Source organism: Mytilus edulis, chromosome 11 (genome assembly GCF_963676685.1).
Source record: "Mytilus edulis chromosome 11, xbMytEdul2.2, whole genome shotgun sequence".
NCBI lineage: Eukaryota > Metazoa > Mollusca > Bivalvia > Mytilida > Mytilidae > Mytilus > Mytilus edulis.
Window position 1 is genome coordinate 56148622 of NC_092354.1, and position 27340 is coordinate 56175961.

The window sequence follows — 27340 nt, forward strand, 5'->3', positions numbered from 1 at the left end:
CGAAAATCAAGGGACGACAATTGTGTTCTCGGACCTGCATTTTACTATCAATATATTGATACATGTACGTGTAGAAAGACGAGAAAGATACTAAAGAAAAATTCAAACGCAAAAGTCGAAAATAAAATTACAGCACCATGGCACCCCTGTATTTTTCTATCAATGCATAATTGGTACATGTAGAGAGACGAAATAAACCAAAAGATATTCAAACTCGTAATTCGAAAATGGAACTTAGAAAGCTATGAAAATGAAAAGTAGACAAACAATAGCATACAAAACACAACAGAATTATCTGAGCCACAAGAATCGTACCAAAAACCGGAGGTTATCTGAGGTGCTTCAGAAGGGTAATTTTAAATTCGTATGGCAAGATTTCTAGAAACAATTGCTGATCCTTGTGTGATTCAAAGTGTATAGTTTACATTTGTACTGATTTCTTCCGGATATTTAATTTGCCTCATCTAGGAATACAAGTTACATATATCAATAGAGTTCTTATCAAAAATTGCGAACAGAAATTTTGAATTGGGAATGTTATTCACAATTTTATGAAAAGTAGTGAAATTGTTTAAAAACCCACCTGTAATCTTAACTTATTTTCCAAAATGAGAGATTTAAAATAACGTGTTATTAGTGTTGAAAGTTTCGGTCACGAGTAAAGCAGATATAGACTCGGACTTGCGTTTACTTTTCTACATTGGCTACAGGTATTATGGGGGGGGGGTTGAGATCTCATTAAAATGTTTAACCCTGCCGCATTTTTGCGCCTATCCCAAATCAAGAGCCTCTGACCTTTGTTTGTCTTGTATATTTTATGATTTTTAGTTAGCTGAAGGACGCCTCCGGTTGCGGGAATTTCTCGCTCCATCGAAGACCTTTTGGTGACCTTCTACCTGTTCTATGGTCGGGTTGTTGTCTTTTTGACACATTCCCCATTTCCATGATCAATTTTATAGGATAAAATCAGACAGCAACACAACACACAAAAAAAGTCAATCATTTTTCATGTACATGTTTAGGGAATTGCAATATTTCTACTAGCAAATAGTCGCCATAGCACAACTAGTATACTAAAAATAAAATGAGATGTTGGTGTTACGTCAGAAAGATAACAACCCAACAACATAATTAAAACACCAATTTTGCCTCTATGAAGTTGTCTTATGGATAATAATGCATGTTTAGCGGAAGATTTTAATATTGAATGGAATTAATTGCAATATGAATAACATTGCACATAAAAAGGATTAAAATACAGCTACTTTCATAAAGTTGAAAATGCATATGCCTTATGATGTAATGTATACGTATAGCAAGAAATTTGCTAAAAGAATTAGAATATGGTTACTTACATGAAGTTGAAAATGAATATGCATTATGATGTATGTGTAGCAAGAAATTTACTATTGTTTCTAGCGAATATTAAAAATTGTATCATGAATAAGAAATTAAAGCCTGTAAACAAATATCCATATTCCTTTTTTGAATAAATGATCATCCAGCTCAAGCCCGCCTCCGGAAGCGGATTTCCACAATGCATTGAAGACCCATTGGTGACCTTCGACTGTTTTCTTCGTCTTGTTGTTTTCCTTTGACACATTTTCCATTTCCGTTTCCATTTCCATTTCCATTTTCAATTTTATTTTTATTCTTCCAAAAATATGTTCCAATGAGTGCTTTTATGTGTACCTACATGTATTTCTAGGGGTTAATCGTTCTCCGCATTTGTCCTTTCCGATTTAAACGAGTAACTTAAAGAAGAAAAACTTTCTTTTTAGGAATAACATCTTTATTGGAGAGAACACTAGTAATAAATAATATCATATATGAATGTCAATATAAAAATGAGATACGTTACAGTATAGCTAAAACACTAAATATGAAACATGTACTGCTATACAAAGGCATTTGTCGGAAATCTTTTAGCAGGCGAAATAAATGTTTCCTTTATAATAGTATACTAGAAGTTAAAACAAAATTTTATCTGTAAATCTGTTTATAATGTGACATTCAATTTTGCTTAAAAATGTGTTTGTTTGTGTCTCACTCTAATGGTGAGTTCACACGTAATTCGAATTCGATTCGCATTTCTAATGCGAATTCGAATTCGAATTAAAAAATAAGAGTGTGTGAACGCGATAAGCGAATTCGATTCAAATTGAATTCGAATTAAATGAACGAAGCATGATATTTCATTTGTCTTGACCAATTTGATTTTGTTATCGAACACTTTTAACACTCGTTGCTTCCATACAGGAAAAAATTGGCTTCAGGCCTCACGGTCATAAAACTTTCGAGCATGATTTTTGTACTCAAACTCGAAAATCAACCAATCAAATTGCTGGATTTCATGTTTCGAGCATGATTTTTGTGCTCCGAGTGCAAAGTTTTATGCCTTCAAGGTCACGAAAAGCATGATAAGTTGAAAGTAATATATCGGTGTTTAAACCATTTTTTGGGGGAAATAACTACTGGTATCCTTTTTATAGCTGAAATTTTTTATTTAAAACACATAAACGTAAAAGCAAATGTAATCAAAATACATTTAAACGTAAAAGCAATGTAATTAAATACATAAACGTAAAAAAAATCTTGAAATTACAAATGAAAATTTAGACATAATAAACTTTTATGCAGAATACAATCAAAACACCACAATATTAGTAAATACAAACGCATACTACAACAGACATTAAATATGACCTTTTTTCGTGAGACAACGACAACGACTACAAACATAACAATACACAAAAAAAAACAACCCAGAGAAGTGACAACAACCTCGTATCATTATAATGCAATGTACATAAAAACCTAAATCGTAATTTCTAAACTTCCGGTGCCTCATTTTCGGCATTTATCGGCTTTTTCCGCCATGAAACATTAGAAGTTGCACTTGGGCCTGTTCCACCAATGAGCGATGATGAACGTCCAAACGAGGAATATTGTTGATAAGGGTTTCTGTTGTAATTTGGTGACCATGGATACCCTATAAGAATAAAGAGAAATGAAAATGTTAAAAAAATATATTCTATAATTATTTGATTATTAGAACAACATAGAAAGAACACACTTCTATGTAACCAAAGACGTCTTAAAGATGTTATTTTGTGAGGTGTAAATTTGTGTCAGATCTTCGGACTTCTCTGTGTTTTCCTTCAATACAGTGTAATACAGCGTGCATCATAGCAACTATTTTTTTATCATACAAGACATCAATATCTCATAATAGGTCATTTACCAAAATTTAGCAAATTTTAGATTTCTTATCTTTCGATTTCATTTTGAGACCCAACTTATACCAATGCAAAAATAAGGTAAAAATCTGAGTCAGTATTTCTTCGCCATTAAAAAAAAACCAATATCACGAAAAAGAGCTCCATAACCTATCGATATTATCAGCTTTTTCGTTCCCTATCTGACGGTTAAATTGGATATCCTGCATTCCTCATGCTTTTCCAGTGCATATCAAGGTTAAATTGCAGGAAACTTCTCCTAAATTATTGAAATTTATGCTTTTGCATTCAGCATAATATCTTGGTGGTTATTAGATACAAGTACACACAATCGAGCTCTTTCTTTAAATACAAACAATACAAATAACGTGTACAGTTCTATTTTAATTCTTGCATCTTATAACTTGTCATTTATAAATTATGAATGTTTACACAGGACTAGGACACTAATTCATTTAGTGCTTACAACTGATAATAGTTCTGTTGCTTTATTGTTAATTTTTTACTTTAATCTCTAAGACTTGTAATTTTTTGTGCCTTTTTTCTGATTTCTTTCGAATTTTCATGTACTTATCTTAAATTCTATACGTATTTTGAAATATCTACATAAAATGAAAATATGATATAAGAAATAATAAAATCTAATGTGTGTTCAAACTGAATGAGTATTTCAGAATGAAAATGAAATATTAAAACATATTAAATACTATGTGTTTTCCAACCACAAGGTCCCCTTCAAACTGATAAAATATTTCTAAACATTAAGGTCAAACCTCCATGTACATCGTCCAAGGTACCCATTGTCCAGACAATATGGTTTGAAGGGAACCTCCATGGTTCACTTTGAATTTACACATACATTTGTATATATAACTACCTAAAATTAGATTAATCGATATCCGCTAATCGACGTCTTTGAAATGTTGGTGGCACTTGAGTTGCTGTCGAATGGGCACCTTGCGGAGGACGTGCTGTTGGAGCAGGTGGGGGCCTCTTCCCTATTGGAAGAGGCGTGTTTGCCCTTGGTGGTCGATAAGGGACCCACGGAGGTATTGGTCTATATTTTCGCGCACCTGGTGGGGGAACTCCACGTGACCCTGGATGTGGTGTCTTTGGAGGTGGCATATATGGTGGACGATTTCTGTAGGCATTGATTGGTGGTGGTCCCATTGGTGATCCCATTGGTGATCTCATTGGTCCTAGCTGGGGTCCACGTGACATTGGTCTAGCACCGCAGTTACAGTCACCAGGTGCTCCTTGTTTTCCTGGCATACCCGGAGAACCTGGACGTCCAACAGTTCCTGGCATACCTGTAAGAATAATTTATCAGAAGATATATTTTGTCAGTCATACATAAATACAATATCTCATGTTTAAAAAGAATATTGTCTACTGCATTGATGACTATCTTAATTACGGGTGCTGGTTAAAAAAAATGAATGCATTCCTGTATATAGTATCACAACCGGATAAAGGTAGTCTCAAAGCGGGGGAAAAGGTGAAGGCAAGTAAATTAAAGTCTTCTTATTTTCATTATATTCAACGTTTTGCTGACAAAAAAAGTTTTGCATAGGGATTCCTAATAATGGAGCTATCATATAAACATGAATTCATCTTTAATTGCCTTTATTCCTCTTCAATTTGTCAGAAACAGATAGATTGGTATGTGTTTAACGAAGCCTGCGACGAGTTCAAACGAGTTCAAACACATTCATCCTTCAACTATTCCATCGACGTTTTTGTAAAACAAAGAGATGTCATATTCAAACCTGAACAACACTGTATTTCGAAATAAACTATTGCTACAACAGAGACATTCGTGTAAATAAAACGGATAAATTGTTTGACAAATTGAATAGCGGCGGTTATTAACTGTTATTTACTAAACAGGGATTTGAATATATATTTACCATTTGCTATCATTGTTTCTTTGCCTCGGGGTTGTGATGCTTCACAGTGAGCATGCCCTTATTCAACGTTGAAAACATAGGCCTATCATCTCCTGTATACTTTTGACTTGAACATGTGGTTGCGATATGCAAATAATCTTTACGTTGTACAAGACCGACATCTGGGTCTGATTTTTATTGCGCTAGTTCTCAAAGTGTCAGTGGACCTACTTTAACACATTAAATTGATCCCGAATCATCTCTGTTTTATTGAATGTGGCGTGGTATGAGGTGCAGTAGAAAATAAAGACCACGCACACTTGAGGCGAGAAAGCTACCATGATAGAGAGGTACCTGAGGATACACGTGGCAGGAAAACACATTATATTGACCTCGACTCATCTCTGTCGTTACTATTGAATGCGGGTGCAGTAGAAAAAAAAAAAGACCACGCACACTTGAGGCGAGAAAGCTACCATGATAGAGAGGTACCAGAAGATATAGGTGGCATGAAAACACATTATATTGACCTCGACTCATCTCTGTTTTTATTGTTGAAAATTGCGTGGTATGCGTAGCAGTGGCAATCAAAGATAACACACACTAGAAGCGAGAATTTAAAGCTACCATGAAAAGGAGGTACATTGTACCAGAGGATACACGTGTCATTAAGACGATAACTTTAAATATAACTACATACTTATATACACGAAAACAATGTGATAAATACTATGGAAACTGAATATTGGTTTGAAGGAAATTAATAGGAATAATGTGAAACGACTGTCTTATCGGCGTCATCTCATGAAAGTGCGACATGATGGAACATAAATTCAACCTTATTGTCAGCGAGCTCGTTCTATTACTGTTTTCTCGCGAATCCCTTTTTTGTGCAAATTTCTAACTGTATTCGTAAATTTTCATATTAGAGAACATCGATGCTAGTTAGACATTTCTGCGAATAGATAAATGCACGTTTTTTTTTCTAATTGGAAAAGGAAAAAAGTAAGTACTGCGCGAGTATATTAAGTTGTTTTTTTATGTACACTATAATTATAAACACCTCACTGTGACTTTGAGACGAAAAACAGCAATAAAAGCGCTGTTCCTTTTCTTTTTGTGTTTTTGTGTCATGAATGGATTTCCCATAGCCTATGTCTCTTTTCATTATATAAATAAACATTGTCGAATAAAAGTAATTATTGTCTTACCAAGATCTCCATCAAGTCCTTGTCGACCTGGAGGCCCTGTAACATGTTTAATAATGAAATAAAAGCACATTCATTGACAGAAAATTTATATTTAATTTTAAATTTCGTAAACGTTGTTCGGACGCATGAAGCTAACATAGTATTGCTTCATAAAAAAAATGTTCTTTTCTTTCATTGTTATCTAAAACAATCATGGAAACTGTGAACAAGTTCTTTAATATTGATAATTATATTAATGTATATCTATATAGTTGTCTCATCGAAATCACGTGTTTCAGAGTTCACTTATGGAAAGACACTATTTTGAAAAGATTACTAATTTATAATAGGTTAAGGTGGTACCCAACACTAGTACTAAAATTAATTTGGCTCGTTTAATTTTCATAAAAATTTCTTTAACAAAAATATAAAAAAAAATCAAAAAATTTTAAACCAACCGTTTTGTCAGAAAAATTACACTGGTTATATAGCAGTTTGACAAAAACCAATTTTGATCATTGAGAAGCTTAATAATCCTTTTATAATACAACGTAATTAAAACGTTTAGGTGACTTTACAGAGTTATCTCCCTGTAGTGTTAGGTACCACCTTAAAATTAGATATATTGGACATATTATTCTGTGACAATTAAGTATGTTTACCTTCTTAACTTACATCATTTGAACATCTGGTTCACGATGGTATTCACACGATAATATAACTGTTAGTTATTCATATGGAAATTAAGTTAGATAATGGGGATTATGAGTTTAATCGACTTCATTCTAAGATTATTTGTTTTGTTAAAGACGACAAAAGAAATCGAATAGAAAGTATATACACTCCTTCATCACATTTGATTTGCTTCTTATAACTTATGCACTTAATATGTTCTTGGCGATTTTAAAATAGATTCAGTTGTGTTTACAATAACCTATTGCTGAAGACTACATGCTGGTTTACATTGCTCAAGACGTCTTTAATTCATAGTCTGAAATCCAAAGATACAGTTTCGGAATTGCATACGTAACATTCTTGACATGTACTGTGAATGAGTTCTTGACGAAGTACAATTGATGAAGTTAATCGTGTTCAATTGAAAGCAGGGATTGGTTAAGACAACATTAAGAAAATATAAAAAAATGCTGGCTAAAGAAAAACAAAAGAACAGTGGAGGTACATATGTATAATATTAAACAGAATATATCTCCTTTGCTAGGTAGTGTAGTTATACACGAAGCACCCTCTCTAAACGATTTTGAATATGCAACATAATATAAAAGAATATATTTGCATCATACAATTAAACAAAATATGTAGTATTGCTAATTGTAATTATAAATTGATAAATTGATATTGTATATACACAAATTAATTAAATGTAAAATAAACATTTAGTGACACAGTGCGCTACAACATGTTTGTATGAGGAACTAAACATTAATGTTTTGAAACAACTTACAGTTAAAACGAAGCATCACTATTAATTTAAATATTATCTTTTTTTTCAACTTGAAGTTTGTGTTTTAATAGCCTTGCTTTTTATGACTTTTTAACATAATTTATAGAGGGATACATTTTGTACGTTTAGAAGATTGAGGTGGACTGGGTGACAGTTGAAAAATAAAAGAGGGTGTTTTCTTTCAGATTTCAGAATAAAAAATGTTTTTCCTGCAGTTTAAAAACTATATTAAGGAAGGTGTTATTATAATGAATTTAATGTATCTATCTATCGAGTCAGATGATCTAAGTAAATAAAATGCATCATTGAACAATCACACATTTAGTTGGTAATTATAGTACCCTTTTTTGGTAGTCAGATATAATGGGAAAATGACAACAGCTGAGTTTCTTCTGTTTGTTTTTTGCCTACACACCAACTGACATGACAGCACTAAACTGTCAACTTTACTCCGTCCTCTTAATTTATCAATACAAGTAATTGTAAAAGGATTGAAGAAGAATTTCACATGAATCAAAATACATGATCTAGACAATGGCTGACACTGATAGCAATTTCTTCACACTAAACATCGCATAGGGTATTCTTATTACATTGAACACCTTGATCACTAACGATAGATCCTGTTAATATATGTACCATATGATTTAATAATATATTTTTTCTACAAAGCAGAAAAGCCCTAACCGCAAATACCAACTATAATACAAGCGATGCAAAACCATTAAAGCTTAAACCAATGTGTTTCTTAAAAGAGCCAGTTTGAAGTTGGGTGTAAGTTCACAGCGAGACCTGCGCATACTAGACATATGGTTGTATTTCCTTATTACGGTAAAAGAGTTAAGCTAATGGTTATGAATCGAAGAACAAATATTAGCCCCTTTCTTTCGTTTACATTTGTGTAAAATTGTAAGCTACAGATAAAGACCACATTAAGCAGTATACACCACTTAGGCTTCAACTTCCGCTTCTTCGCCAGTTGGTGAGGGGGTTGTAGTTGTTATATTCGCCGCTAAAGTTGTATTAGAAGCTAATCTATACGGACCCCAGGTCATTTGATTTGCGCGATTGGTGTATTTTGGCATTGTACGATAGGGAACTAAAGAACTCCAGTACTTAACCTGAGAGTTTAGTGGGGTATATGGTCTACGTAAATCAGGTTTAGGAGGTTCTGATTTACGATATAGATTTGCATATTGGTACTTTTTCTTTTTTATTTCAGAATTATGCCCTGCAAAATTTGTAATAGATGGGGAGCGAACATAATTCGAGTTTTTCCTTTCAGGCGGTTTCGTGTTATGGTATGCAGTAAAAGGTGGAATTGTCACAGGAGGCAGATATGGTCTATATGCGGAGGTTAGTTCTGTTTGATTGTCCTTTGAGGACGATTGGCCGCCATTGTTGTCAAAGTAAACTTTGGCCAATGAATTAAAGTTCGTCAAAATAGAAGAAGGTTTAGATGTCGGTGGTTGTTGTGGCATCTGGTTGTAGTTGTCTTGAGGAGCCATTTGGACCATATTCTGATGGACTGTTTGTTGATTCTGTAGTGAGTTGCTTTCCATTCCCACTCCACAGCAAGCACCTGCCGGAAGTAAGACACAGATCAGCAAAACTTACAGAATAAACAAAAATACCACAGATACATAGGTTGTCCCGACATCACATAAAATATTAGAAAACTGTGGATTCATTATTATTCGTAGATAGAAATGGTGGGAATTTCGTGGGTACATTTAAATATTCAGCAATATACAAACGTTTTATAGGTTTGTATTTAGACTTTAGCAAAATTATGCAATCAAATATCATGAAAATACAAGTTCGTCTCAGTCCACGAAAATTGGTACCCACGAAAATAGATGAATCCACAGTACACTCGTTGAATGAGTGGAGTCTGTGATAATATGAAGCACAATGTTATAAAATTTACAGGTAATGCTCATACTGTCTTTGACTATTTGTAAAAGATGTATGTTTTGTGAAAAGAGAATTTGACTACTAAAAAGGTGCATGTAGAATAAAAAAAAGCGGAATCACCCGAGGTTTGCCGATTGAGGCAAATATGACAACAAATACAATAAAATGACACAAACAATATGTTTAGAACCAACAAGGAATATTTCTTCTACTCTCTATGTTTATTTGTCACATATATATTAGTAATGATCGAATCCTTGAATAGGGCAACTCCGGAAACAACATCTTCGTGAAATTGGTAACAAGTGCGAGTTAAACTGTTACTGATGAGTTTAGAATTTAAAACATCGTAACAAGTATGCAGTCAAAGAACTTGTATAGTTATAATTCTACCCGTAAGTCTTTGCTGGGCTTACTTCTGAGTTAAGTGTTTAATTTCTTTGGGTTTGAAAAGGGTATACTTTATAGCGTTACGAAAATATGCACATCTTATGAAATATTTACTTTGAAAGAGATATGTTGTTACTAACTTCAAATGTGGTGTTATATTGTTATGATGACCATGTACATGATTCTTCTTTTTTCTATTTTTTTGTTGTTGATTTACTAAGATAACAAGAAAACAAAAAAATCCTTACCTGGTGAACCTATTCTTCCTAAAATGAAAGAAATACTTTAACTTTATTACTAACAAGTAAAAACAATGCATGATTTATATACTGTAAAATTGGTTATACTATACTTTTAAGCATCATTCAAACTTTATTAAAGCCCTTTAATGTATCATCATCATTCCAGTAGTTAGCACTTCTGTGGTGTCATGATTATACTTATAATTTATTTGTGGAGAAAAGATTGAACTGATTCAAATACAAATGATTTTCTATCCTACACACATAGTTTCGTATCCATTCTCAATGTATTTTCGTACATTATTTGGACTTAACTTACTTCATTCAAGCGTAGGTGATGACTCGTTTAAGACGAAACGTGCGTCTGGTCTTCTCAATTATACACCTGATATCATTGATAAATTGTCTTACAGTTAAAATATATTATAAAAGAGGGACGAAAGATACCAAAGGGACAGTCAAACTCATAAATCTAAAACAACTGACAACGCCATGGCTAAAAATGAAAAAGACAAACAAACAACAGCACACATGACACAACACAGAAAACTAAAGAATAAACAACACGAACCCCACCAAAAAACTAGTAAACGAGATTTTTTCAAGCCCAAAATATTTGTATATTGTTAAAGGTAACCTACCTGGAGGTCCTATTGGTCCCATTCTTCCTCCTGGTCCTCTCATACCATAGGCACCTTTGGGACCTATTTAATAATAAGAAACATTGCGTTTGTCAATGTTCAGTTTGAGGTAAATTTTAATTTTTGCTTGAACTTGTAATATTTAGAACGCATTATGGAAATCACAAATATATAACACCCAGAAAAAGATATAACATTTGTGTGGCTTTCGCTCGGGAGATTTAATTAGATGCTACTTATCTATTTTGCTAAACAAATTGGAAAAACCTAAACCTCATAAACCGATAATACACGAAGCTTAAATTAAGTTTTAAATACAACTCCAGTAGAATTTAATGAGAAACAGTTGAATAAAATAGTTTACCCATTTGTCCTGGCTTCCCTCCAAAACCCTGAGGTCCTAAAATAAAACAAACGAAATTAGAAACAAGGAAATTCCGTTTGAAACAGAAAGTTACAAGAGCACTTAATAGATGGATATCAGTTTTGTTTTTGTGTACGAACATTGTACTGAAATTGATTTGTAGATCTGTTTTTATTTTGAGACTCATATTCATTTTCATTTCCATATGAATAAAAAAAAAATGTCACACTAAGACATCTCTCCGTCCAGGTAAGAATGCATGAACAGTTAACATTACTAGGTCAAAGTATGGCCTTAACAAAAAGCTTTAGTTCTCATTGAACAGCAAACTATAAATTGCAGACAAATGACTAGTATAAAGCAATCAAATAGGAAACCGAACAGTCTTTATAATATGAAAAACGGGAAACACATCAGACCTACACAAACAAACGACAACCACTGAAAAACACGCGCTTCATTTTCTTTGCACACTTTGTGTATGCAAGAAGAGAATTGAATTTTGTTGCATAACCAAATAAGCAGATGATAATGTATTCTACTGTATTACATTTGTGACGAAAAAGTGAAAAACCAGATTGACAAATTGCTCATGTTGTTATAATTTACTAAAACCAATTAGGTTATTGATAACAAATGCTTTTGAATATCAATACTTGTTATCTAATAATTTTTATACATACCTCGTAAGCCTATGTCACCTTTGTCACCTGAAATATTATTAAACCACATGTCAATATTCATCAACTACAATATGTTTTAGTTAAAGAGTTGATCGACTGCTTTGTTTATCTATATATTATTACGCGTCAGGTGTGGCATGTATACTCTGGGTGATGACATATAAATGTTAAATTGATAAAACATCAATTAAAAGATTGACTTGGAATGTCGATGTTTTGAAGTGTCAACTTAAAGACATAGAAAAACAGAACATCCTGACCCATACAGGCAAACACAAAGTAACCGAAGCAATGTCAATAGAAGCAATTGTAATTGCATGGTATGGATGGTTTGGACTTGACATCGCCCTTCAATGTCATATAGCTCATTAGGAAGGCAAACGTGTTTACAACCTGGGCTTTAACTCTTTACATTTTAGCGTTACTGATGAAGGTAAATCTAGAAAAAAAGTAAAATCACAAAAATACTGAACTCCGAGGAAAACTCAAAACACATAAAGCCCAAATGAATGGATAACAACTGTCATATTTTTGACTTGGTACAGACATTTTCTTATGTAAAACATGGTAGACTAAACCTGGTTTTATAGCTTGCTCAACCTATCACGTGTATGATAGTCGTATAAAAAAGTGCGTTGAAAACACCATCAAAACTACATGTATAATATTGGCTGCGCTTTCTTGTGATCATTGCTTAACTGGATTGCAATTATGTGTTCAAAGAACGAATACTATTATATATCTCCAATTGATCAACAGTAAATTTTGGTAATTCTTTTTTCATCGCTATTTTATACTTTTGTAAATACTTTTTTTATATCTACAGTTTAAATTATCCTACCTTTTGGACCTGGTGGACCTGCAAAAAATATAGCTTAACCAATATAGATACATAAAGATGATTAGAAGTTATCTACATAAAATGTCAGTTATGAATACAATAATCTTTTATTTCAAATGAAACTTATTTATAAAGCAAATTTCAACTCAAATACTAGTAGTCTTTAGGCAATTACAATGGAAGGGTGTCAATATACTATCTATTGTATTTCATCCTTCTAGAAATATAGAATTTGCTTGTTTAAAAAACCCCATTAGTTAATAAAAAATCTATTTTTCATGCATAGCTGTGAAGTCGTATTAGTCACTATGGAGTCTTTTGTAGCCCATACGTGCTACTGGTGTATTTATTGTTAGACAGATCGTAAGCCTATGTTTTCAAATTGAAAACGTATTTCACAGAATTATGTGTAAAATAGATATATACTGATGTGTGCATGATAATTTTAATTAATTACCTGAAGCTCCTGGTGGTCCCGGTGCCCCTACAAGTCAAAGAGTGGTAACTATGAAAAATGTATGCATTTAAGGAATGGCTGTAATATTATTTCTGTCTATGAAGAAATAACATAAAAAATGTGGTGCACACTGAATAACGCGCGTAGCGGATTATTTAACAGTGTGTACCACATTTTTTATGTTATTTCGAATAGACTGACAGTTATTTCTTATAATTTAATTCTAAATTCTATTTTAAACCGGCTTAAATCATGAAATAATGTTGATGACATCATGGTCACATGACAAAATTGTGTCTATGATATGATAAAGAAAATGACGTTAGCCAATCAGAAGAAGTTACGTCCAAAACTTATTAACTATTAAGCTAATCGGATTTAAAATTTCATAGTACCTGTATGTTGTTCACTATTGCATGACTTGCAACTGCAGTGATGTGCTTAATATTCACTTATAACAAGACATTCACAGACCAATTGCAATATATAATCGTGATGACGCAATAATGGAAGTCATTAGCATTTGATCAAACATAGCTGCAATGCTGTAGTCTTTAAGATGTAATCTCGCAAGTAACGTATTCGTATTCGCTGTTTAAAGCTCTAACCTCCTCGCTTCATATAATAGTAGTAGATCTAATGTGTTTGCATAACACACTATTTTAATGTTGATTGGCTTAAACTAAAGCTATATGGAATTTATTTCGCTAACTTTGCTCTATATGCTTCTGATACAACGATTATATTTTACAGTGGAGGCTTAAATATCACCCATGTAAAAAAGAAATTTAATTTTGTACTGCTGAACCTTTTTGTCTGTTTACAGTTTTTCTCTATCTATAAAATAAGATAAAGTCTGATTGCTACTGAGACAGCTATCCATTACAACCATATTGTTTGCCCAAAACACGTCAAACAATTGGTAAAAGTTCAAAAACTATGATTCACTATGATTCAAGTAAGAAATTTACGGACAGTGTCTTTTTTTTTACCAAATTGTAGATATCTTTTCTTGCAAATAGATTTTGCTATGCACAGTGTTTTCCTTAAGTGGTAAACATTGTCATTAAAGGGAAAGAACTCCTCTATATTTTCAACGGACAAATTTGTCCGTGTTAATGTTGTTTGTAGCTCCTTTGTGATCGATCATATTTGCATTTTCTATCCATCGAATGTTTATTTCAAAAATATAGGCCAACACAACCAAAATTGGAAAAAAATGGCTTATGAGGGTAATTCCTATTCAGCTTTGACTGACTATTTTCAATTGTTTTCGTGCTCATTGTTTGATGGTGATAGTGCTATTGTAATGTTAATCTGATTTCCTTTTCAATAGTTCAGTCCCTGAACATGTATTTAATCATGTATCAAACAGAAAATATTTTTGGAAAGCCAATAGTTTGTTTTATTGCTTAAAAAGGGGCGAAAGATATAAGAGAGACGGAAGTCAAACTCAAAGATAGAAAATAAACTGACAATGCCATGGCTAAAAAATAAAAAATTAAAAGACTAATAATAATACACAAGACACAACATAGAAATCTAAAGACTAAACACGAACCCCACCAAAACTAAGGGTGATTTTAAATGCTCCGGAATGTTAAGCAGGTCCTGCTCCACATGTGGCACCCGTCGTTAAATAATTTATAGTTTAATTTACCTTGGACAATGTCTTGAGGTCCAGATTTTCCAGCTCCTTAAAACAGAAATTAAAAATGTTAAGAATTGTTTTATGCACTTGATGATCTTATCTATGAATAATTATGTTATGGTCGATAATATAGTTTCCACTTTTAACTGAACCTTCTCACGCTTCATGATACATTCGTTCTTCTGAATGTTTTATATGTTGCTTTTAAACATTAAACATGTCATGAGTAAGAAAATAATCACGATAACTATTAAAGCTCTGGTGACCTAACTTAAGAACATGTAAAAAAGTGAGAAAGGAAAAAATATCAACTGACCATTAAAGAAACATCATCAAAACATTCATAAATCCTTCATCACATAAATTAAGAACTGTGATAGCAGCTATGTTGTTTTATTTTACTTTCCATCTTTCGATTTGTTTCAATCTTGAAAACATTTGTTCTTTAATGATATGCTTGATAGAGTCAAATTTTCCTTTCGTCTACAAAGGACTCACCGGTGACGCTCGAAGCAAAACAAGTATGCTCCTTCATCATTTGTTTTACCAAACTTAAGGTTAATTACATAAATGCTTGCTAAATCACCGTTTCAAATACGAATATGTTTAAACGCTCAAATGAATTGTAATAGCTTTTAAAGCGTTGTCTAAGATACCCCAAATGTCTACCCCTCCAAGAGTCACCTGTAAAGATAACTTACTAGGAGGACCAGCTGGGCCCGGGGGCCCGACTTGACCTGCAAGTATAGAGCAGATAGTTTCATAATGGTTTCAACATAAAATATCAGTAATACAGTTCAGTCAAATATGTCACTTGCTGCGTGTTAGCTATTATCAGAAGCTCAAGCCGGAGTTAAAGCTGTGTTAAGCCGGTGTTTGCACAACGCAAGTAGGTTAGATTGTTAGTAATATCCTAGTTATTCGATATAACTACCATTGTAAAATCAAATAAGGTTTTTTTTTTTTTTTTTTTTTTTTTTTTCTGATTTGTCTTTTTATTGGATTGTGTCTATGTTGTTTTTACAAAAAAAAAAACTGGTTTTTTTCTGCTTTCTGTTAAATTACCGGTAAAAAAAATCTTTTTTGTTGGGTTTTGATTTTTTTATTAATTGTTCTATTGTTTTTATTTCGGGTACCTTATGTTGTATCTGAAATAAAAACAAATGATTTTAGTTGACATAGTAATGGATCATCCTCAAAAATATAAGACATGCGCTGAAGAAGTTACAATTTTATTTTTCTTTAGAATTTGCATAAAAATTAATATAATAACAACATTACACAATAAGATTTATTAAACAACTTGTTTTACATCTCGATTTGACTTAATGATTGAAATTGCTTTCTTAAGGGCTAACGGGTTATTTTTTAATTTCTGTAATTTTGTTAGTAACAATTTCTGTCGTATTAATTTTATTGCTGCAATTTTCTTCAATTGATTAATTCTTTTATCAACAAGTTTGATTGCCTCCTTGCGCTTGTTATTATTGTTTTCTTTGACAGACATATCCTGAATATCCGGTAGTTTCAAGGTGATATCTTCTTTGTAATTAGTTAACGTTGACATGGCATATGAAGGTTTCGGTAATTGTTCATACTGTATATTTGGCTGGCTTTGATCTTTGTAACCGTTATCTTGTCCGTTGTCCTGAATCAAATCTTTTGGTAATTGTTCATACTGAATATTGGGTTGAGTTTGGTCTTTGAAACCGTTATTTTGTCCGTTGTCCTGAATCAAATCTTTTGGCAATCTGTGTAAGGTAATTTCGGTTATTTCGGTTATTTGTTTCGTTGGTATTTTGGCGATCGATACTCGTTCGCTGAATACTGGATCATGTTTTTCTTGATTACTTGCAATAGTGTCTGACTGGAATGAATATGGAACACCAGGTCTCCACTTAAATTTATATGCAGGCTCCTTTGTGGTAGTAATATCAACCGAAGGTTCCGTGGATATTTCATTGTAGGTGTTATCTGTGTAACCATACATCACTTTATTATCTTGGCCCCCATTACTTTCATTATTCCCGTTCAATTCAGTATATGCGTCATAATTATAACGACCATCATGATAATAATTTTGGCGCTGATTTTGATAGTTATGTTGTCCCTCATTTTGATAATTGTATTGCCTATCGTTTTGATAAGCATATTGTCCATCATTTTGATAAGCATGTTGACCCTGATTTTGATAAGCATGTTGACCCTGATTTTGATAAGTCGGTTGAACCTGATTTTGATAAGTCGGTTGTCCCTCATTTTGGTAAGTTGGTTGACCCTCATTTTGATAGGTCGGTTGTCCCTCATTTTGGTAAGTATGTTGACCCTCATTTTGATAAGTATATTGAACTTCGTTTGGATAATTATGTGCATACATTTCGTTATTAGAACCATAATAATTTTGATAACTAGTTCGATCATTAATTCTATTCAATTCGATAGAAGGATCATAAGTCGTTACTGTTGTATTATGCGGTGACTGGTTTGAGGTGATTGGATTGCGGTTAGCTGACTGGTTTGAAGCGACTGGGTTGCGGTAAGGCGAGTGGTTGGAGGCGATTGAGTTTCGATTAGACGACTTGGTCGAGGTGACGTAATTTTGATTATCATTATTTGCGGTTCCCATTGCTGACTGTAATTCAAAGCCATGTCGCACCACCTTTATCCAGTCATTGTCAACAGAGGACGGAGATTTAACAGCAATTGGTTTTTCTGCTGTGTCTTGAAATTTGACACTAGATAGTTTGACGACATCTTGTTTAGTTTTAATTTCGATTTCGAATCCAGATGGTGTAGGTAACATTGAAGGGGTAGTAATACTGGTATCTTGGTAAGTTGTAGTTTCGCCTAGAAACCCGGATGTGGTCGGTAAAGTTGAATGTGAAGCAACAGTGCCATCTTTGTAAGTTGTTGTTTCATCTTGAAATTCATTTGTGTTTGGCAAAATTGAACGGGTAGTTAAACTGACATCTTGGTAAGTTTTAGTTTCATCTTGAAATTGAGGTGTGGTTGGCAACGTTGAATGTGTAGTAACAATGATATCTTTTTTAGGAGTTTCTGTAATATGTAAGTTGTTCCCATACTCTTTTGAAGGCGATCCTACGTCACTGACAGCCTGATGGTCAATTTTACCGTTCTTTGATAAATGAATAGTAGTTTGCGTTGTGTCAGCATATTTCAGAGGTTCTGCCGTTGTAGTGACAGATACTCCGTCTAGATATTCGGATACATATGGTTGTACCGTAGTTGTTTTAATTTTGTTAGAATATGATTGTTCATACAACGCTTGTATCTCGCGTTGATATGTATGTTTTGAGGAGACAGATTTACCAATGTCTGGTGATAATTCAGATTTCAACGGAATATCAGTAGATATGGTATATTCATTCGACAGTCTCGCCGGTATAATGTTTGATGCAGCCAAAGGTTTAGATACAGGAATGTCTGCACTCTTCAAAATTGAACTTGGATCAGTTTTAGTCCTATTAAGAATCTGCTTAAAGGTTTCCGCGGTAGTAGTACGATACCAGGGTATGTGTACAAGGTATGTTTTTGGTGTTACATTTTCTCCTTGTTGTGTATTGAATTTTTGTCGTTTTTCAAAAAGCTCGTTTTGCATCACTATATCATCTCTGAACCTTTCCGTTTTAAATCTTCGGACAGTAACATCATCTGAAATTGAGAAACAAATGGGCTTCACGGAACATGTGAATCTTTAACTGTAGGAAAATATTAAAAGTTTGTTAAGATTTTATAAGAGCTAAATTGATTTCATATTTTTTTTTATAATTTGGAAGAAAAAAGGTTGAGTCTGTTTACCGAACTGAAGTCCAGAAATTGTTTGTTGTAATAATTAATAGTATCAAAGATTAAACATGTTCCAATGAGAAAAAAAAACTTCAAAATTACGGCAGAAGGAATGACAGTTGATATACAGGTCACTAAAAGGTATTTGGTACAAAAGTATTTGCATTATATTCATAAATATAACTGTTTAGTTGACACATTTTTATAAAAATCAATAATACCGAAAATGAACCACACATTTTTGTCTCGAACAAGATGACAAAGCAATTGGTATAATGATAAAAGATCGTACTAACATTGCAAGTTCAATGGCAAATGTTATTGTTAAAATATACAACAAAGACAACAGTATACATGTGAAACTATGTACATGATATAGTAAACTGTCTGTGCATTAATAAATATCATGTTGCTTAGACAATATAATCTTGTTATAGTATGATTGTGATTATTGCAATAAACGTCTTTATCTTAAAACGAATAAAATAAAAAGACATTTTTTATCAGTTAGTTATCTAATGAAAAACTTACTTTAATAACTCTTAAAAATACATATTTTCAAAATTGCTTAATAGATATTCAAAATTATCTATAAAATTGTTCAGCTATGTCAAAATATATGCAGCAGTTGATCTTTAGTGTATTGTTGGTATGTATCTTGACCGCAAACAATTAAAAACATAATAATAATTATAAAAGTTGCACACATGTATTTCGTCTTATTTTTTTTATAAAGGTTAGTTTATACAATATATACAAGTCCAATATATTTCGAAGCAAACACACTTTTTTAGAATACATTTGAAAACCTTTGCATCTGATTGTACTAAATAAAACTGTTAAACTTTTAATATGAGCTAAGGCATGCTTTATTAATTTGTACATCACGAAGATAAGAACAAAGGCACATGTCCAGTACGTGTTTACCGCCGGAAATGCAGTTGAATTACTTCCCCTGTAAAATGTGAAAAAAATTCTGTGACAAAACTCCCAATTATCGTATAACTTATGATTGAATATATGGTTTTAACGATAATACGAAAGAAAAACCACCTATCAATCTTTTAGTGTATGAATGGACAGGGGGGCAAAATGAGAACGCTTAACTTGGTTACAAATATTTTATGTATTGCTAAAACAAATTATAATTTCACACACCAAGCAAGAAAGCACTTATCTTCCAAGATCAGAATATCTATACTGCTGATTATAATTATAGTTCGGGTCATTTGCAGGAAGATATGCACCACCGGCGGAGTAATAGGGATCACGTGTGGTAGCTGAATAATGTGGTGCTGGTGGGTAATTAGGCGCTGTTGGTTGGAGAGGAGCTTGTGGGTAGTTGGGAGCTGTTGGTGGAGGTGGCGGCTGTGTTTGGTACTGGGGCGCAGCATATCGGGGGTTCTGGTAGTATGGATCTTGATACGCAGTTTGGGGTTGCGGTTCTGGTGGTGCAGGGGGTTGATATTGTGTTCCGGGACTGTAAGCCGGGTTTGGAATCGCTTGTTGTTGCTGATCGTATGGATATGGTTGACCGTACTGGTCGACTGATGGTGGAGCGTGGTACCCATTGACATCTGAAGGAGGCGGTTGTTGTTGGTATTGAGCATGCGTATTGTCATATGCAGGTTTTGTATTGGACGATTGCGGATCAACATAAGCACTTTGAATAGGAGGTGGAATATATTGCCCTGGCTGTTGGTTTTGAGGCGGAGGATTATATTGCGTAGGAACTGGTTTAGGGGGTGTAGGTATATAATTTTGCTGTCCTGGTGGTTGAGGAATATATTGACTTTGAGCGGGTTGATAGGGAGGTTGTTGAATAAGTTGGTTTGGATTTACTTGATGATGTGGGTTTGTTACCGGATTTTGTTGAGGGGGCAAATAATCATGTTGAGTTGGAACCTGGACGTTTTGGGGTTGATTGTAGTTTTCATTTTGAGTTTGCGACTGTTGATAGGAAGGTGGAAAATATACAACACCAGTGTTTTGTGGGGTTTCTGCGAATTCGGCTTTTTGAACTTCATACAAAGGTGTAGTGACTGGTATTGTTTTTGTTTCTACCTTAACATGAACATTTTCTTCTCTATTATTTTTTAAATAAGAAAATTCTTGCGGTAATATATTTGGAGAATCGGGAGTTTCATGATTATTAACATTGCTGCGTATTTTTTCAGTTAAATTTTGTCCTGAATTTGATTCAAGCATTTTGCCGTCTGTATCAGCTGGAGATTTTCCACTAGATAGCATATTCTCCAGCATATGTATACCGTCGTCGATACTTTTAAGTTGATCTTTTGACAAATTCTTGTCTTTTCTTGGTTCACAACAAGTACCTTGTTGACCCGGAGTGCCGTTTTCACCTTTAGGACCCGGATGTCCGTCGTTACCGGCAGCCCCTGGTGGTCCTAATGGTCCTGGTTCGCCTAAAATGTCAAAAAGGTATTTTTCTAAATCTAATTGTAATTTTTTAACTATACGTATTCAAATATATCAGATACAAATACTGTAAATTCAGAAAATTATTGTGCGCAGTTATTATTGCTATTTTGTCATTTTAGACTAAAATGCGATTAGAATTTTTGCGATATTGTGAAAAATCCTTATTTATTCAATAAAAAAAAAATTCAAAATGCGAGTTTGAATCATTGCAATGATAACCCTGTCGCATTATTCGCAATATTAAAACCATCGCAATAATTTCTGAATTTATAAATTTCAGAAATTTCAGAAATATTGTTTTTAAATACTAATTTGTATTGTATGTCTCCTGACACTAAGAAAAAAACAAACATATATGTCGTTATGATATAGCGAGGTCTAACTGAAATATTACCTAAAGTCGAATTTTTGTACGCTATAACTCTGTCCGTGTTTAATAACAATTGATTTAATTGACAAATGTTTTTCAGTCATTTATTGACGTATTTTCTGACCAAGTCTTTGAACAGATTGAACAGCCTCGGATGCGTACTTGTTGAGAACAAAAGTGTGCAATTATTTTGTTTACAAATGTAGTGTAATGGGCAAAAACAAGATAATTCATACCATGTCATCTTTTAACTCTGGTTCTTTCAAGAATTAAGATAAAATTACATACCTGGATGACCACGTGGTCCAATAGGTCCAATCACACCTGGTTGTCCGTCTTTTCCTGGATGGCCAATGGGTCCGGGTGGACCTGGTGGACCTACATATAAACATTGCAATGTGTTCATACTATTAATTGGTATCTGACTTTTTAAATCATTTAACTTTCCAATTACTAGTATATTGTTTCATAAAAACAATCCATGAATTTCAAATGTTTGGCTTTTGAGCGTTCCTGATGAAGGTAAATCAAGAAAAGTGCTTCGGACTTATGATAATTTTATAGCGTGATGTTTTCATTATCAATGTATGTAAATATGGATTTTTACATTTCAAGTGAATGAGATTCTATGAAATTTAGAGACATATTCTTTGAAAAAAATCTAAATTTACTCCTTACGTCAATGTTATGGTGTTTGCTAATCGGGAATAATAATAACCAAACATTAATTGGTGGTAATCATTGTAAATAGTACACAATCGAAGCAATCCTTGGATTAAGTTGTCCTGTCCAACAAAATAATGAAGAGCATTTTTTTTCGTTTGCTAAGGTTTCTTCTTATTCATTCCTGTACTGCTTTGATACTAGTCAAAGTGTTCAAGCGGACCGAACCAAAATGCCCAACTTTTAGTATATGTAATGCGTATTTAATCATTATCAAGTAAAAGGAATAAGTAACCGACCACTAATCTTTTGCTTGTAGTGTGGGCTAGGAAAATCACGTTTTCTCTTGCTGAAAAGCACAGCAACAATATTTTACTCTTCTTACACCATGTTTTGCTTTCCACTGTGTATAAACGGAAGGCAAAAGTTACAAAAAAAAGTTTACTTTTGATTAATAAACAATTGTGTGAAGAAAATAATGACAATAGCAGTTATTGTTAAAGGATTAAGAACAGATTTTAAGATAAATAAAACCCGCATGTACTATTTTTCATTTAAAAACCTCCTTTCGTATAAAGCGAGAAGAGTAGAAACATTTGTAGCATAACTAATCATATTCCAAATCTTATATCAACATGTATTCTATGACGTACATGTGGTGTAATTTTTGTTTTAGATATAACACATCTAATTTTGCTGAAATCTTATTATTGTATGAAAGATACAACAATTTCTAACTTGATATACAGGGCTTATATGGATAAAACCACTTAAGTTAAGATATCCATTCTTAGTACTTATGTATACTAGGAAACGTAGAAAAGTCCGTCCGTTCGGAGCAAATCCTAATTTATGTAGTTTTCTATGTATATCCTGAACAAAGCATGTAAATCCTTACCTTGAACGAAATTACTAGTATGGTTCACAGCTGGGCCTGTAAATGTAAAGAATAAATACGAATTACTTCTTGGTTGGATAAAGTTATTATGTGCTGTCGGCTCGTATTGCTAAAAAAAGCAAAATGGTACCCACAACAGCATTCAACGAGTGCTCAAATATGAACGAGTGCTTGTTTTGATTTTATTGTAGTTATTTATCTCTCTACGTATATGAGTTCATACATGTAATAACTGCAAAACTGTTCTATGATTTACTTGGTTTGATTAAATAGAGTAATTTATACGGGATGATATTCATTTATATCTGCAGTATATCAATCTCTGAATTTTTTTTTTTTTCTTTTTTCAAATAGACGCTTGTAGTCTTTAGGGTTTTTCAATGAATAACAACACCTAATAAAAAAAAAAAAAAAAAAACCAACACCAGAGACACCGAGATTACACCAGATGCGCGTTTTTCTTCAAAAGATTCACCAATGACGCTCGAACCAAACGGTTAAAAAAAGGTCAAACTAAATTGAAATAATACTTAATAAGACTGATATGTTCACATGAATTTAAGCAGGATACTGTGCAATTACATATGAAAGAAACTTGAAAGGAAACTGGTAAAACATGCCTTGGGAGCCTGGTGATCCCGGAGGTCCTGGTTTTCCAGGTGGACCAGTGTAACCCATTGGACCTGGATGACCCATTGGTCCAGAAGATCCTTTTTCCCCTTGCGGTCCTGTAGCACCTCTTGAACCTTGTGGCCCAAGAGCTCCTTTAACTCCTTGCTGGCCCGGACTTCCAGGTGAACCAGCTGGTCCAGGTTCACCTTTTTGACCAGATAGTCCTTGCGGTCCTGGGGAACCGTTTGTCCCTGAAGTTCCCTCTGGCCCAATTGGACCTCGTGTCCCCTGTGGTCCCGGTGGTCCTGGTGGCCCTATGTAAATGATAACATATACACACTCAACCTAATATAAATAATTCGCGTATTAAATGTATTGAGAATGTTTGCAATGAATGACATCATTATAGAGTACTTTATATGCATGCTGATATGAAATCATCCCGTCCTATGCTCTTAATTCAATATCTATGGATACCGCACTATGTATTGGTTAAAGCTGGTAGTAACTGCGTGTTAGCATTTTTGTAAGTTTTATTTATCTGTATGAATACTGTAAAGTACAAAGTTTGTTATAATAAATATGTACTTAAGTTCGCAAAATTATGATCGATTGTCATAAAGTTTATTTCTTAAATTTTGCAACAAAAATATTGGACGTAGTTCAAACGTTTAATCTTCTTACGAAAATCTTTACTACTTTTTCAAAAATTTAAATCACTACGTGTTTGAAAAACAACATTACTGTTATCTTCAATCGAGCATATTGGATTCTACACCAGCTCAAGAAAACATTATCAATTTCATAGTTTCAACTCATTGCCGGATCAACTTGTTCGTCTTTTGTACTTTTTGTCTCGATATATTTGAGAAGAGCATTTTGTTTTGACATCTTGTCGCTTCTTTTTGCTGAACAAGTCTATTGTGTGCATCTTGTTTTAAATTAGCGACGCCTAACCTGAATAATTCAGCCGTTATACTCTGCTGATCTACGATTACTTCATTAACATCGCAAGTTGGAGAGATCGATTACGGAGAGGGACTGAATTATTCGGGTGAGACCAAGAAAACGTGTCAATAAATGTGGATGAAGTAGTAAAGCTATGGTTTATTGGTAAAGTAATAGAAGGAAATGTTACCAAGTTACCCTCTTTATACAAACCTCTAACAACTTGTCCACTTGACGTTTTTCCTACACCTGAAAATAAGATATATTATTATTACGACATAGTAGGTAAACATCTAATTGAATAGATGTACCTAAAGCTATAATTGGATCTGCAGGCATCGTAAAAAAGATTCAAGACTCGTTCAATTTCGAAAGTATTCTTCTCGGTCACAGGGACGTAATTTTACGACAAACGAACGTTCAACCAAAACGAAATGTAAACTCGATAACAATACAGGCACCCAAAACTTCGTGATGTGGCCTCGTACGAGATGTCAAATATTCGTCAACGAACCATCAACCAAAGGACATGCAACAGTAAAAATGTCAATTTTATTATGTAATGCATTTGATTTGATATATATACTTTACCATACGGTCTTCGAAAATTGACAGACATCTTCCAATATTTAAGCTCTCAATCGACCAAGACCTAAATAGTCTCGAATTAGAATAACTTAGAAAACCATATATCTCCCATGAATTCCTCGTTTGACATAATGTTCTGTTTCATCTTTAACGCATTTTGGATTATAAAATCATGTCACACATATCTAATAATATCGATAACAATCATTTCATCAATAATCAGACATTAAACTAAGCATTTTCAAAAGTTCTTTGAACTGTTGTAGCAAATAGTGTGTGTATCATACCTGGCGATCCCCTAGGACCGACTGGACCTAGCATACCCTGTGGTCCTTCTGGCCCCATTGGTCCTCTGTCTCCTTTTGGCCCTTGTGGCCCATTTGTGCCTGGTGCTCCTGGCGATCCTGGTAAACCTTTTGGTCCTGATGCTCCATTTGCGCCTGGTGGACCTGGCGACCCAGGTAAACCTTTTTGTCCTGGTGCTCCATTTAATCCTTGTATACCAGATGGCCCTTGTGGTCCAGGTTTTCCAAAAGGTCCGTGAGGTCCAGGTTTTCCAACTGCGCCTGGTGTTCCAGCTGCTCCGGATGGTCCAGCCTCCCCTTAAAAGTAAATGACTATTGAGACTAATTTTGATTAAATGTAAACCAAACAAACCATTAAAGGTAAGAGAAGCATTTTCAATGGTAAAATATCAAAATGGTAGCAAAAGTGGTGAAATTCAAACTAAATCATTTATTTAGTTAAAATTTATTTTGAAACAAATTATATTTGTCAAGACATAAATATTAATATAAAAATGAAGTTAACTAGTAATTTTATAGAAACCTTATTCATTACTTCATTGCACTTACCTGTGAAACCACGCCAACCTGAAATAGTGGAGAACGAAATCAAACAGATCATACAATTAATTATATACTGCTTTTATTAATTTTCAAACTTTGATTTTGTTTAGCTTATATTCAATATGAGAGTTTTTTTTTATGAAAAGTTGCGTTTCATTAAGTTAAGTATACTCATATCATTTGCTGACCGGTACTGACTATCTGATGGCGATTAGAATTAAATCTTATGTATTTGATGACAAAACCTAGACTTTTTATTTTTACATAGGGTTCCGGTGGTTCAGTCAAAGTATTTCTAAGTAAATTTTCTGTAAAATATTGTTTGTAATTTAATAATGGTATTGCCTGTCCTTTTTAAAGCAAGTTCTCTCCCTTGTAACATACGAGTATCTGATTCACCCTTGAGAAAGTCTGGAGTATGTTTCACAAAAATATTTCGACTAAGATTGATCGTAAGTATACTGAATTGTTCATGACTTACGATATCAATCCTATTCGTAAGTTTTTTGTGAAACCGAATCCAGCAAATGAAGAATGAAGGAATAAGGAGCCAGTCTTGTTCATTGTTCACATTTGAATTTGATATGCAATCCTATACATTTCCCTCAATCTTTAAACACAAAGTAATGTTAAAAATTACACATTTTTTTCATAATTTTATTTTCTAGTATAAAACACATAAAATTTAACATATCTTAAAATATATAATAAATAACGATGACGATGTAAATAATATTTACATGATATTGGGCTTAAAATTGACACATAAAAAAAGTGGAATTATACGACAAGGTCGATATTTCCGTTCACAAACAATGGTTATATAAGTACCTCTCCATCCTCTTTGTCCTTCTGGTCCAGGACTACCAGGGGGGCCTGTAAAAAACATACGATAGCGACATTAATGGTTTGTAGGGTTCATAAACTAAGGTCTTAATTGGAAAAAGGGGGGTAAGGTCCTTCATTTCTTTTTCTTTTCAATTTATTTAACCATCGTTCCCCCCTTTTTTTGCCTTAGTGTCGCCATTCTCTAATTTTATCGACCTTTATTCTGCTCTTTTGCAAAGTATTCTCTTTTCTACAAACCCCTTCCACACCTTCATAATTTTGATTAATTTTGTTGGCCCGTTTAAAGGTGGGGAAATAAAGGATATATTCTAAATGTATGGTTTCATTTCCACACACGATAAAACAACCT

At 33.4% G+C, this 27340-nt stretch overlaps 1 protein-coding gene across 4 annotated transcripts in view; it reads right to left on the reverse strand.

The window, feature by feature from the left end:
* Positions 1-1777: 1777 nt before the first annotated feature.
* Positions 1778-27340, reverse strand: part of LOC139495843 (collagen alpha-1(I) chain-like) — a 28336-nt gene continuing 2773 nt past the window's right edge. Inside the window, exons 3-21 of one of the 4 annotated variants that reach the window (XM_071284249.1) lie at positions 26974-27018; positions 26149-26166; positions 25582-25896; positions 24920-24955; positions 23767-24072; positions 23147-23182; positions 21874-21963; positions 21110-21199; positions 15668-15703; positions 14976-15011; positions 13316-13342; positions 12859-12876; positions 12018-12044; positions 11335-11370; positions 10971-11033; positions 10336-10353; positions 6340-6375; positions 4313-4549; positions 1778-2992 (exon numbers count right to left, since the gene is read on the reverse strand). In XM_071284249.1, the coding sequence (XP_071140350.1) occupies positions 2832-2992; positions 4313-4549; positions 6340-6375; positions 10336-10353; positions 10971-11033; positions 11335-11370; positions 12018-12044; positions 12859-12876; positions 13316-13342; positions 14976-15011; positions 15668-15703; positions 21110-21199; positions 21874-21963; positions 23147-23182; positions 23767-24072; positions 24920-24955; positions 25582-25896; positions 26149-26166; positions 26974-27018 (1631 nt within the window). In that variant the 3' untranslated portion in view covers positions 1778-2831. Of the gene's footprint in view, positions 2993-4116; positions 4550-6339; positions 6376-7489; positions 9363-10335; positions 10354-10970; positions 11034-11334; positions 11371-12017; positions 12045-12858; positions 12877-13315; positions 13343-14975; positions 15012-15667; positions 15704-16181; positions 18639-21109; positions 21200-21873; positions 21964-23146; positions 23183-23766; positions 24073-24919; positions 24956-25581; positions 25897-26148; positions 26167-26973; positions 27019-27340 lie in introns of those variants that run through there. The other 3 variants (XM_071284248.1, XM_071284247.1, XM_071284244.1) reach the window with 3 other exon arrangements.